This window comes from Ovis canadensis, chromosome 9 (genome assembly GCF_042477335.2).
Source record: "Ovis canadensis isolate MfBH-ARS-UI-01 breed Bighorn chromosome 9, ARS-UI_OviCan_v2, whole genome shotgun sequence".
Taxonomy (NCBI): domain Eukaryota; kingdom Metazoa; phylum Chordata; class Mammalia; order Artiodactyla; family Bovidae; genus Ovis; species Ovis canadensis.
In genome coordinates this window covers 24,502,402-24,514,956 of record NC_091253.1, presented here as the reverse complement: position 1 = coordinate 24,514,956, position 12,555 = coordinate 24,502,402, and the positions used below count along the sequence as shown (strand labels likewise).

Here is a 12,555-nt window from a genome sequence, read left to right as displayed (position 1 = left end):
TTTTGCACCTCAGTGCTTTTATTACCTAAATAACTCTCTTTCCTATAGAGAGTTCTATTAATAATAAACCATCTGAAAAATAAATGCCATGAACTGGGGCTTTGGCCCTAAAGCAGAAATGGATAGAATCAAAAATATCAAATACCTCCCACACAGCAAGAATTTATGTGTGGTCGTAATGAAACCAACTGGTGTCATTCTAGAGGGCTCTGAAGCACTCCAGCACCACAGTCCTTTATGTCTCAGCACAGAAAAGAACTCAGCAAGAGGCCAAGTAGGAGATAAAAAGTGATTTATTAGGACACTTGTGAGGTTTATAAGGGAGTGGATGAGAAAACCAGCACCCTGAGAACATACTGAACTACAGTTCTATAATCGAAAGAAAAATATGGGGGGTGGGGGTGGCAGTGGGGGAGGGGGAATGGGAAGACCCTCTTTCTCTTGAGCACACACGTGTCCATCATCAGCTCCTCCTCCAGGTCAGGCAGGACAATTTTCTCGTCCCTACATGGTCGAGCTAGGTCCACAAATTACTGTTTTTTATGTGTGCAGACAGCATGGCCTAGGGATCATTAATGTGCTGACCTCACAGGGCAGGATGTGAGACTCATGCCATCATTATTTTCTTGTTTGGGGGGCATGTCTCGTCCTTCTGTTGCATGGTTTTGTCGTTAAGCAAGCCTGTTTGGTTTTGTGGTTAAGCAAACCTGCTTTCTTGAGTAATCATTACTTACAGGGGGCTCCCATCGAGAAAAATCTACTTACAATCCCCTGGTAGGATTAACTATGTAATCATCTACTTACCCCTTTACTGTAGCCCTAAGAAACTGCTCCCTGGGCTTAAAGTCCTAATATTCCCACCAAATAAAATAAGTCTCTACTTTCATGTTGTGACTATTTTTTAGTCAACAGTTCTGGTGACAACAAAGGGACCCCGAGCAGACGCCTGTCCTCCGCCTGAACTCCAAGAGGAGCTAGAGCCTTGGGGTCAGCAGAGGCCCCTTGTGCCCATCGGCCTCCTCAGGGTCCAGACAGATGGACAGAGTCTCTCTTGGTTCTCAGACCTCCTGTACTGACTGATGATCCTGAGTTTTGTTTGGTGGGCTATAGCAATTACCTGCCCTGCTCTGTTGAGTTTACCGAGAAATACAAAGGGCTCTGTAGAAAGAAACCAAGTTTGCTCCATTGTAGGAGGCTGAACAGTCTATGCTGAGCAGTTGGGTAAGGGCTATTCCATGAGAGCTTTGCTCTGAAGAAAAGGGACAACACTCCTCCCCTGCCAGTTAAGGCTTTCCCAGGTGACTGAGAAATTTATGGGGGTGAAGACTGAGTCCCCAAAACATGCAGTGGTCACATAGGCAAAGCCACTCATTAATTCACCCTGGGGCTGCAAATAAGAACTGGCCGTTCATTCAGCAATCTGAGCAACCATGGTGGTCTTAGACTGCCAGAGATAGACTCTGAGACACGTAAGATGAGCTACAAGGCCTCTGGGGTGACTCCTGGAAGAATCAAGCTCACAAGCAGCACACAGGTCCACAATCTCACAAGTAATTTTATCCCTGACTAACTCAACATAAAATGTGAAACAGAATCTCTCAAAAACAAAACAAGAGGCAGCAGAAAACAACCTCTGACTAACATCTCAGCCAGAGCAATGTGTGAGCCAGAGCTCATTCTTACAAGTACCTAGTTGTTGATGGTGGTGGTGTTCAGTTGCTAAGTCACGTCTGACTCTTTGCAACCCCATGAACTACAGCACGTCAAGCTTCCCTGTCCTTCACTAACTCCCAGACTTTCGAACTCATGTCTATTGAGTCAGTGATACCACCCAACCATCTCATCCTCTGTTGTTCCCTTCTCCTGCCCTCACTCTTTCCCAGCACCAGGGTCTTTTCCAATGAGTCGGCTCTTGGCATAGGTGGCCAAAGTATTGGAGCTTCAGCTTCAGCATCAGACCTTCCAGTGAAATTTCAGGGTTGATTTCCTTTAGGATTGACTCGTTTGATCTCCCTGCAGTCCAAGGGACTCTCAAGAGTCTTCCCCAGTATCAGAGTTCAAAAGCATCAATTCTTCAGCACTAAGCCTTCTTTATGGTCCAACTCTCACATCCATAGATGACTACTGGAAAAACTGGCTTTGACCGTATGGCCCTTTGTTGGCAAAGTGATGTCTCTGCTTTTTAATACACTGTCAAGGTATTTAATATGCTGTGTTGTCAAAGCTTTCCTTCCAAGGAGCAAGCATTTTAAAATATCATGGCATCACCATCTGCAGCGATTTTGGAGCCCAAGAAAATAGTCTGTCACTACTTCTACTTTTTCCATGAAGTGATGGGACTAGATACCAAGATTTTAGTTTTTTAATGTTGAGTTTTAAGCCAGCGTTTTCACTCTCCTCTTTCCCCTTCATTGACAGGCTCTTTAGTTCTTACTCTCTGCCATTAGGTCGATATCATCTGCGCATCTGACTCTGTCTCTTGCGGGGGTCAGTGCTTCATTTCCTGGGTCCTGGTGCACACAAGGTTTTGTTTGTGCCCTCCAAGAGTTTCTGGTGGGCAAAAAAGGTCTTAATGACCCAGATAACCATGATGATGTGGTCACTCATTAGAGCCAGACATACTGGAGTGGGAAGTCAAGTGGGCCTTAGGAACCATTACTACAAACAAAGCTAGTGGAAGTAATGGAATTCCAACTGAGCTATCTAAAATCCTAAAAGATGATGCTGTGGAAGTGCTGCACTCAATATGCCAGCAAATTTGGAAAACTCAACAGAGGCCACAGGACTGGAAAAGGCCAGTTTTCATTCCAATCCCAAAGAAGGGTAATGCCGAAGAATGTTCAAACTACAGAACAATTGCACTTATTTCACACGCTAGCAAGATAATGCTCAAAATCCTTCAAGCCAGGCTTCAGCAGTACCTGAACTGAGAAGTTCCAGATGAACAAGCTGGATTTAGAAAAGGCAGAAGAACCAGACATGAAACTGCCAACATCCACTGGATCACAGAGAAAGCAAGAGAATTACAGAAAAATATTCACTTCTGCTTCAGTGACTGTGATTGTGTGAATGACAACAAACTGTGGGAAATTCTTATAGAGATGGGAAACCCAGACCACCTGACCTACCTCCTTAGAAATGTGTATGCAGGTCAAGAAGCAACAATCAGAACCAAACGTGGAACAATGGACTGGCTCAAAATTGGGAAAAGAGTACATCATGGCCATATATTGTCACCCTGCTTATTTAATTCCTATGCAGATAATAGCATGCAAAATGCTGGGCTGGATAAATCACAAGCTGGAATCAAGACTTCAGGAGAAATATCAACAACCTTAGATATGCAGGTAACACCACCTTCAGGGTAGAAAGTGAAGAACTAAAGAACCTCTTGAGGAGGGTGAAAGAGGAGAATGAAAAAGCTGGCTTAAAACTGAACATTAGAAAGTAGGATCATGGCATCTAGTCCCACCATTTCATGGTAAATTTTCTTGCTCAGTCACTCAGTCATGTTTGACTCTTTGCAACCCCATGGACTGCAGCATGTCAGGCTTCATTCACCTTCACCATCTCACAGAGCTTGCTCAAATTCATGTCCACTGAGTCTGTGATGCCATCCAACCATCTCATCCTCTGTCATCCGTTTCTCCTCCTGCCTTCAATCTTTCCCAGAATTAGGGTCTTTTCTAATGAGTTGGCTCTTCGACCCAGGTGGCCCAAGGAGCTTCAGCTTCAGCATCAGTCCTTCCAATGAAAATTCAGGATTGATTTCTTTTAGAATTGACTAGTTTGATCTCTTTGCAGTCCAAAGGACTCTCAAGAGTCTTCTCCAACACCACAGTTCAAAAGCATCAATTCTTCAGTGCTCAGACTTCTTTATGGTCCAATTCTCACAACCATTCATGACTACTAGAAAAACCACAGCTTTGACTAGACGTACCTTTGTCAGCAAACAATGTCTCTGCTTTTTAATATGCTGTCTAGGTTTGTCATAGCTTTTTTTCTAAGGAGCAAGTTCTTTTAATTACATGGCTGCAGTCACCATCTGGCAAACAGAAGGGAGGAAATGGAAACACAGGCAGATTTTATTTTCTTGGACTCCAAAATCACTGTGGACAGTGACTGCAGCCATGAAATTAAAAGATGCTTGCTCCTTGCAAGGAAAACTATGACAAACAGACACCATATTAAAAAGCAGAGACATCCACTTTGCCGATAAAGGTCTGTATAGTCAAAGCTATGGTTTTCCCAGTAGTCATGTACAGATGTTGAGAGTTGGACCATAAAGAAGGCTGAGCACTTAGAACTGATGGTTTCAAACTGCGATGCTGAAGAAGACTCTTGAGAGTTCCTTGGACTGAAAGGAGATCAAACCAGTCAATTCTACAGGAAATCAATCCTGAATATTCATTGGAAGGACTGATACTGAAGCTGAAGCTCCAGTACTTTGGCCACCTGATATGAAGAGCCAACTCACTGGAAAAGACCCTGATGCTGGGAAAGATTGAAGGCAGGAGGAGAAGGGGATGGCAAAGGATGAGATGGTTGGATGGCATCATCGATTCAATGGACGTGAGTCTAAGCAAACTCCAGGAGACAGTGAAGGACAGGAAAGTCTGGCATATTTCAGTCCATAGGGTCGCAGAGTCAGACACACCTAGCAACCGAACAATAACAACTACATATATAGAAAAGAGCTAAATTCCTTAACTTGGAATATCTGCTTTTCTTTAATTAAAAATAGTCTTTTGAAGTTCAGACTACCTGCCCTTTGTTGCAAATTTCTATATAACATGGCACACACACACCCCTCGCCACCTTGGCAGAGTTCTCTCAGGGTTACTTAAGATGCAGACACCCAGGCTTCCTGCCAAATAAAACAGAATTCTCAACTTTCAGGTTGTGAATATCCTTTAAGTCCACAGGAGGGAGGGGAGAGGGGAAGGAAGCAGAGAGAGAGGCAGATGTATCCTTAGAACGTCTAGATGCAGAAGCGGGAGACACACACCTGGCCACTCCAGCAGGTGTCAGGTGGGCAAGCAGCAAGTCCCCAGAGCAAGAGGTTGAAAGAGGGAGCCTGAGTCACCCCCGCCCCCCCTCCCAGGGGTGGGTGAACCTTTAGGAAAGCCCCCTGGCATAACTTCGGTTGATGAGCCTGGCTATACCAAGCCTATGGATACCGGGCCTGGATATAGACCCAGAACTGCCATGGTTTCAAGGGCATGGCCTTCTGAGTGCAGCAGGCTAATTAGGCCACCCTAACCCCACCCTATCAGACAAGTCTAACTGGAGTGTAGGCTGAAACCAAGCATCAAGGTCAAGGGAACCAGCTGGCCTCTTGGCCTCAGTTTTCAGGTTATGTTGAGTGTGGCCAGAGCTGGTGCAATCCCTGCTCCCCAGACCTGAGACCCAGAAGGAAACTAACCAAGAGCCACGGCCTACGGCATGTCCCTGGGCCCCAGTGCTGTGTAGTTCCCAAGGACGTCATCATACCTGAACTGTGACATCTCAGGACACACAGAGCCTCACCTTCAGCCTCTAAGGAAAAAGCCCCAGAAGCCTTTAGAAAGGCTTCTGTCCCACTCTCCTGTCACCTGGACATCACAGAAGACCACAGAAGAAGCGGAGCCCCGGCAGAACTCTGCACACACAGCGCACTCACCAGACAATCACACACACTCACATCCACGCATAATCACATGGTGCCCAGGGTACCCCCACCCTACCCAGAGGACTGGGCCCCTCTTACAGGGCCCCTCTTCCCACCGTACCCCATCCTGACCACCCTCCCATCCTGCTTCAGCCCCTCTTCCGCGGGTGTATGGTTAAGAGGCCACTTCTCCTGTGCCCTACCCCCACCCCCCAACCCCGTCACCACAAATGTCACCCAGAAAGGGTGCAAGAAAAGGTCAGGTGCCATAAAAAAAAAAAAAAAACACAACGGCTCCAACAGGAAATATGCTGTGAAAGTAAGAAGTGTGACTCCTGGGCAGGGGGGCGGGGCGGCGGGGGCTCCGCCTGGCAGCCACAGAGCAGGCAGGCAGGCGGTGCGGGTCTCCATCCCCACCCGGGAGAAGCAAGAGCAGGGCCGGGGCAATGCAGAAGCTGGCCTGGCTCACAGGCCCGGGAGGCGTCGGGCCAGGCCAGAGCCGCACACCGTGGATGTTCTGTGAACAGTTGTTGTAAGAAAGGCAGTTAATGGCATCTGAGACAGAACACCAGAAAGGCACTGACGCCAAACCCAGGAGAGCCCACTTCACTAAGGATGGCCGGGGGCCTCTAGGCTCCGCGAGGAGGGTCAGGACCGGCTGGCTTTGGGACCCAGCCCACCCCAGCCGGCTTCCCCGGAGCACCCAGGAGGTTCAGAGTCCTCCTGGGCGGACGGTTTAGACGCCGGTGGGGCCGGATCTCCAGCGGGTCCGCACTGTGGTCCACAACCACTGCCCCGAAACCCCCTCCTGCACCCCTGGATCCTCATCCTGTCACCTCCCCCACCATGGGACGGCTGACGGCCGGCGCGGGGAAGGCCTCCTCTCAGCCTCCTGGTCGCCCGCACCCCACTCTGAAAAAGGGGTTCTGGGCACCGCCGCCTCGGCCTCCTTGGCCGCCTCCCCTCCCCTGTGTTCCACCGGAAAAGTGTCGGGCCACCTGTGGGCCTCCCCCACCCCTGCCCGGGCTGCCGGGAGCTGCGCGACGCCCCCGCCCCCTTCCCGGGGGACCAGACTGAACCGCGGCGGCGGGCGCTGCGCGGGGGAGCGGGGCCGGCGGGCGGGGCCCGGGCGCCAAGCCGCGCCTCTCGCGCTCGAGCACCGCCTCTCCGGCCGGGACTGCGGGCTGCGGCGGGCTCCGGCTCCCAGGCAGTTTGGGCTGCGCCTCCAGGCCGGGGACCTGCGTCCGCTGACGGTAAGTCGGGGCCCGGCCGGCCCCGGCGGGCGGGGGCGCGGGTATGGGGCCTTCCCTGGCGCGGAGCGGGAGCGGGCGAGTGGGGCGCTGGGCAGGCGGGAGGAGCCGGCGGGAGGAGCTTGCGTGAGGGATGCTAGGGGTCGCGGTTGCGAGCGGCCCGGCCCCAGGGCTCGCCTGCCCGCCTGGTTTCCCCGCTCCCCGGCCCTCCCCAATATTTCCGACGGATGAGGGCGGGAGCGCACGGAGACTGCAGCGGGCACCCTCCGGGGCTGGGTAGTCCAGGGTTGCGCAGGCGCCGGGGGCCCATCGCCCAACTCTAGGTTCCCCCACGACCCCTCACGTGGAAACTGGGGAGAGTCAGCCTTCCAGACTTGAGAGAGCGGGGATCTTGGCGGCTGGCAGGAAGGAGAGAGTTAACTGCCCTGGAGGGTGACCACGGGACGGGAGCCTGCCACTGGAAGAGGTGAAAGCACCTTGTTTGGCATAAATTATACAAGCACTGGAGATGCCTAGGAGCCCACTCCCTGCTCTGGGCCGCCCTTCCTTCCCTGGGGCCCAGGACCAGCTCCTACATCTCTTGCCGGCTCAGGTGCCAGGCATCACTAGAGGTCAGCCTGGTCCGTGCGCCCGGCAGAGAAGTGCACAGTCCGCGATTGGCCGAACCCCACCCCCGCAAACCCACTGGCTCCTCTCAGGGCTCCCTTCCGCTTGCCCCCACTAGTGTGGATACGTTAGTGTCCAGTGCCTGGACTCAGCCTGCTTGGGGTGGGGGTGGGGGAGCCTGGCAGCAGTCAGTTATGATGCTGGCCGTGCCAGCCGGGGCCGGCGGCTGTGGGCACCAGAACTTCCTTCAGGACCGCTCGGAGCTCCTCTCTCGGGATTCTTACTTTATGGAGGAGCAGACCGAGACTCCTTCCTCACTGAACTGCCTGGATCTGGGCACAGGCCCCAGGGGGCCTTGGCGCTGTTCTTGGACATCTGCGGCTCTTTCTCTGCGCCCCAGGACTTCAGGCCTTGCCCAGAGCTGGGCAAGAGAGACCTGAAGCCCATTCTCGGGGTCTCCACCAGCCCCTCCCAAAATCTGTCCTCTGCTTGGCATTCTCGTTTCTCCCAGTGCCTAGGAACTAGCGCCCTCCCCCACCCACAGCTCTCCCCTGCAGAAAGCACCAGACTGCTCCTCCCACACCAAGCCTGAAACAGAAGTCCAGAACCCCAGCTGGTCGCATTCTGAGAGCTTTCTCCACCCGCTGCTAAGGATCTTTGCCCAAAGGAGTGTCCTGGCCAGCCCCCAGGGGCTCACCCCCGTCCCCTGAGCCTGGGCCTATTCCCACTGGGGTGACTGGTGGCACACTGCTGGGTCGCCCTGAGCCCCCTGCCCCCTAGCCACCAAGAGCAGCAGATGCTTCTGGGGTCCTCGTCGTCAGTGCTGCCCCTGGACAAATGGGAGAGCCCTGAGCCGGCTCCCCCAGCACAGAAGCTGCCGGGGCGGATGCTCAGCTAGATAAGCCCTATGCCCCCAGCCCAGCTCTGGGATTCCATGGCAGGCATGGAGCTGGTCCCATGGCAGGCATGGAGCTGGTCCCATGGAAAGTTCTGGATGCAGGTCAGCTAATATTACCAGCCACCATCCCTCCAGGGCCCTTGAACTCGAGAAATTGATAAGAGGCCAGACGAAAATTCCAAACAAGGCTTTATAGGTGCTGGAACTGCAGCACAAGGAAGCAAAAGCAAGAAGCAGGTGCCCTCACCCGCTCCCCGAGAGGAGCTGCTTCAGTCCTGAAACTGAGTGACAACAGGGGCGGGTCTGGGGGGGGAGGCAGGAGGCATAGTTTAGGTGGTCAGTCCCACTGCTTGGTGGTGCTGTGGGGGGGGTCCTGAACACCGCCCTGCTTGTTCTCCCAGCACCTCCAAAATGTAGTTTGTTTGTGACTTCTTGTATCTTTTTGCCCAAGGTGTGCATAGGCATTGTTATTTTTAGTCACTTACAGTTTCTTTGTATTGTGTTGCTCACTAGGACGGTTGTCCAGGTGTGAGCACTCTGGTAGAGGATCCCAGGTCCTAGCCTGTCTCACCCACACTGCCAGGCCCACAGGCAGGGCCCACTCCCTTGGCCTCCCTTTCTGGGAGATTCTGAAAAGCCTAATGAGTTCCCTTATCTGACCTCTAGCCCCCCTCTCCCAGCAACAAGTGCCACAGACTTGGGGAAGGGTGTCAGCCAGGAGTCTGTGCTGAGTGAGGGGTGGGTTCGGAATGAAGCAGAAAGACCGTCTGCACTCTGGCCTTGCTTCTGGCTCCTCCCGCACCCGCCCCCGCCCCCGCCATCTACAAAGTGGGATCGCCAACTGTTCCCCAGGGCCAACAGCTCTGACCCCACTGGGAGAAGCAAGGCCTGCCCCCCAGCACACCATCTCTTTGGAGCAAGGCTGACTGCAGCTTCCTGAGAGCCCAGCCAGACGCCTATCCCTCCAGAATGAAGGTCTTCCTGCCATTGCTGCTGGCTGCCCTCCTGGGTGTGGAGCGAGGTGAGGTGCCCCAGGCCCCAGGCCTCCAAGCTGGCCGTGGCCATGTCACTGGTGCCACTCACTCCCCCCCCCACCTCCCCTGGAGGCCTCAGGCCTGCCCTGACACTTGGACATCACTGGAGCCCCTCCAGGGCCAGGATCTGGTGTCCTTGTCCTTCCGGGTCTCCAGCCTGGGGCCCGCCTGCCATAGGGGCCCCATCAGTGCCTGTGCAAGAGGGGGTGCCCTCGAGCCTCTGGGTCAGGGCTGGGGGGGCCCACTGGAAGACTCCTCGACATGAGCCTGCGTCCCTCCCCTGCAGCCCACTCCCTGGTGTGCTTCACCTGCCAGGGTAAGCAAAGCAACTGGGGCTGCCTGAAGCCAACCATCTGCTCCGACACCGACAGTTACTGTGTGACGGTCTCTGCAGCCGCCGGCCTCAGTGAGTGCGGGGCTGGGCGGCCAGGCTCCCTCCCATCCCCCACCCCTCCTCCACTCACAGCCTCGTTTCCGGTGGTGCAGAGAACGTGGTGAACTTGGGCTACTCCCTGTACAAGTTCTGCTCCCCGATCTGCGGCTCCACGAGCCTCAACCTCGGTTTGGCGTCCATGGACACATCCTGCTGCCAGAGCTTCCTGTGCAACATCAGCGCGGCCGGCCGCGGGCCCCGGGCTAGCGCCCCCGTGCTGGGCCTGGGGCTCCTGCTCAGCCTGCTGGCGGCTCTGCTGCGGTTTGGACCCTGACTGCCCAGCCCGGGCTCCCAAAGCTCAGGAAGGAAGGAAAGCCCAGACCCAAGAGGATCTCAAAGCCACTGCCTCTGACTCCTCACCCTGCTAGTCCCACCTTCTCAGCCCTGGGTCCCCACAGGCAGGCCTCTCCCCTGTACCCGCAGCTGCCAGCTCCCCTTACCTCCAGGTCAGCCTTGCTGGGGGAACCTGGGAAAGGAGCCTGAAAGTCTGGGAGTCAGAACCAAGTCCCAGGGACACTCTGGGAGGGGCTCCTAATCCCAGGCCTCCCTGCCCCCAAGTGCCGAAGATGTGCTGTGTGCAGAAGGTGTGTGGTCCATGCGCCCAGCTGGGCATGTGTGAGTGTGTTTGGGGGAAGGGTGGGGGTCAGAAGCATGTCTGGAGCCCCAACCGCCAGCACAGAGCCCCGGTCCCTGGTATCTCTGCACATGTCCTTGTCATTTCACTCACTTAGAGGGTGGCCTTTGGGGAGACAGGGCTTCCCCTGTTCCCAGGTCTAGATTACTGACCCAGGAATCTGCTCCCGTCCCAGATCCCACAGCTGCCCACCCCCTCCCTCCACCCCACACTCCTGCTGCTTTGTTGCCTCAAATAAACACGTTTCCACCCTTTCTGGCTCTGCTGTGGCCCTCAGCCTGAGATCACCCTTCCCGTCGGGGTCCTAGTGAGGGGGGCAGCAGAGCTCCAGAGCCTCAGGTGTAAAGGGGTCTGACAGTTCCCTGTGATGGGGCTCCACCCTGAAGCCCACTTGGAGGCCCTTGGGGAGAGGGGTCACCCAAGTTCACAGGTAGCTGCCCTCAGCTGGGTGGGATCATTTGATCCTCAGGACAGGACTGGACTGGACAGGGAGACTGGGGTGGGGCAAGGGAGGTGGTCAGCCCAATTCTAGGTGGGAGGCAGGACCCTACAGAGGGAGGGATGGGATTGGAAGGGAGATCACCCCACACATTCTGGGACTTGGGTAAGGCTATCTGGGCCAGTTGGGCTGCAAAGGACACACAGCATGGATGGGTGGGGGGAGGCCACAGGAGCTAAGTAAGGTGGAGCAAGGCCCCTGTCCCAGGGGTGTGTGGGAGGGACTCCCCTGGAGAAGGGCTGAGGTGCTGCTCCCTGAGCTCATCCCTACTCCCCGGCAAGCCCCACCGTGGTCTTCGGCCAGCCATGGACCCCCAGGGTCTGCAGTGGGGCCTGAGTTCTAAGCCAAGGGGATTCTTTGATTAGGCTGGTGGCCCAGGAGCAGTGGATCCAGGATTGCAGGGTGGTGGGAATGAACACAGCAGAGCTCGGCCTGGGCCGTCCAGGAGCTCCTATGTGCTTGGGTCCAAAGCCCAAGGATCACTGTGCAGCAGGGCAGGGCAGTGGTCACTGCGGGGCTCGGGTTCTGGCCCATGTCATGGGCCCTGGTCACGGGGCAGGTGAGCAGCTTTGCACAGACGGGCCCTGTGACACCCACGAGGGCAGTGTCCTCATTGCCACCAAGGAAGACTCCAGCCAACACTTGAGGTTGAGCACCAAGGCGATGATAGAGCTCCAGGGAAGGGCAGGAGGAGGAGTCTGCCCTGAGAAATCGAGGTGGTCCAGCAGGATGGGGAGGGGAAGGAGATCCAGGCTCAGCCTACATATTGTGGAAGGATCTAGAAGCACATTACAGCCGTCTGGTTGGGACTCTGGGGTGGTAAAAATGTTGAGATTCATTTAGGGGCCAGACCAGCATTAAAAACCAAAACAGGAAACAAAGGAGAAGAAATCAGAGTGTCCCCCAGGAATGCTGGTTACCCCTGGAGTCCTGAGCCCTAAAAGCAGAAAGCTCAAGGACTTCCCTGGTGGTCCAGTGGTGGAGACTGCATGTCCACTGCAAGGGGCTCGGGTTTGTTCCTTGGTTGGGGAACCAAGATTCCACACGCTACCCGGTGCGGCAAAAAAAAAAAAAGAAAAAGCAAAACCAGAACGCTGCTCCCCACCAGGCCAGTTCCACAAGGATTAAATTGCAGCCATCCAATGGGGAGAACAGGAGGAAGCCTTCTGTGTTTTGGACATGCGCCCCTAGATAGCTAAGATGTGGGTCTAAGGAAAAATTCCAATGACCCCCAATTCTTGCATCTTCCCATACGTAGAAAGCACTAAAATCATTAACATGAGATGTCTATCTTTTGTGGTTAGCTGTAAACTACCTGGTGCGAAGAGCCAACTCATTGGGAAAGACCCTAATGCTGGGAAAGATTGAGGGCAGGAGAAGGGGATGACAGAGGACGAGATGGTTGGATGGCATCACTGACTCATTGGACAAGCTCCGGGAGATAGTGAAGGTATGAGGGTCACAGGCAGGAAGTCCAGGGGCCTGGAGGAAATAGGCTGCAACAGTCAGACATTTTTCTCTCTCGCTTAAGCAGCAGGAGGAAGCAAACTA

General features: G+C 54.5%; 1 protein-coding gene across 1 annotated transcript; it reads left to right on the top strand.

Annotated features, from left to right (window-relative positions):
* Positions 1–6,046: 6,046 nt before the first annotated feature.
* LY6E (lymphocyte antigen 6 family member E) lies at positions 6,047–10,759 on the top strand. The gene is made up of 4 exons (XM_069600832.1): positions 6,047–6,903; positions 9,257–9,425; positions 9,725–9,844; positions 9,925–10,759. The coding sequence occupies exons 2-4, from the start codon at positions 9,374–9,376 to the stop codon at positions 10,143–10,145; spliced, it is 393 nt and encodes a 130-aa protein (XP_069456933.1). The 5' UTR covers positions 6,047–6,903; positions 9,257–9,373; the 3' UTR covers positions 10,146–10,759.
* The last annotated feature ends 1,796 nt before the right edge of the window (positions 10,760–12,555 follow it).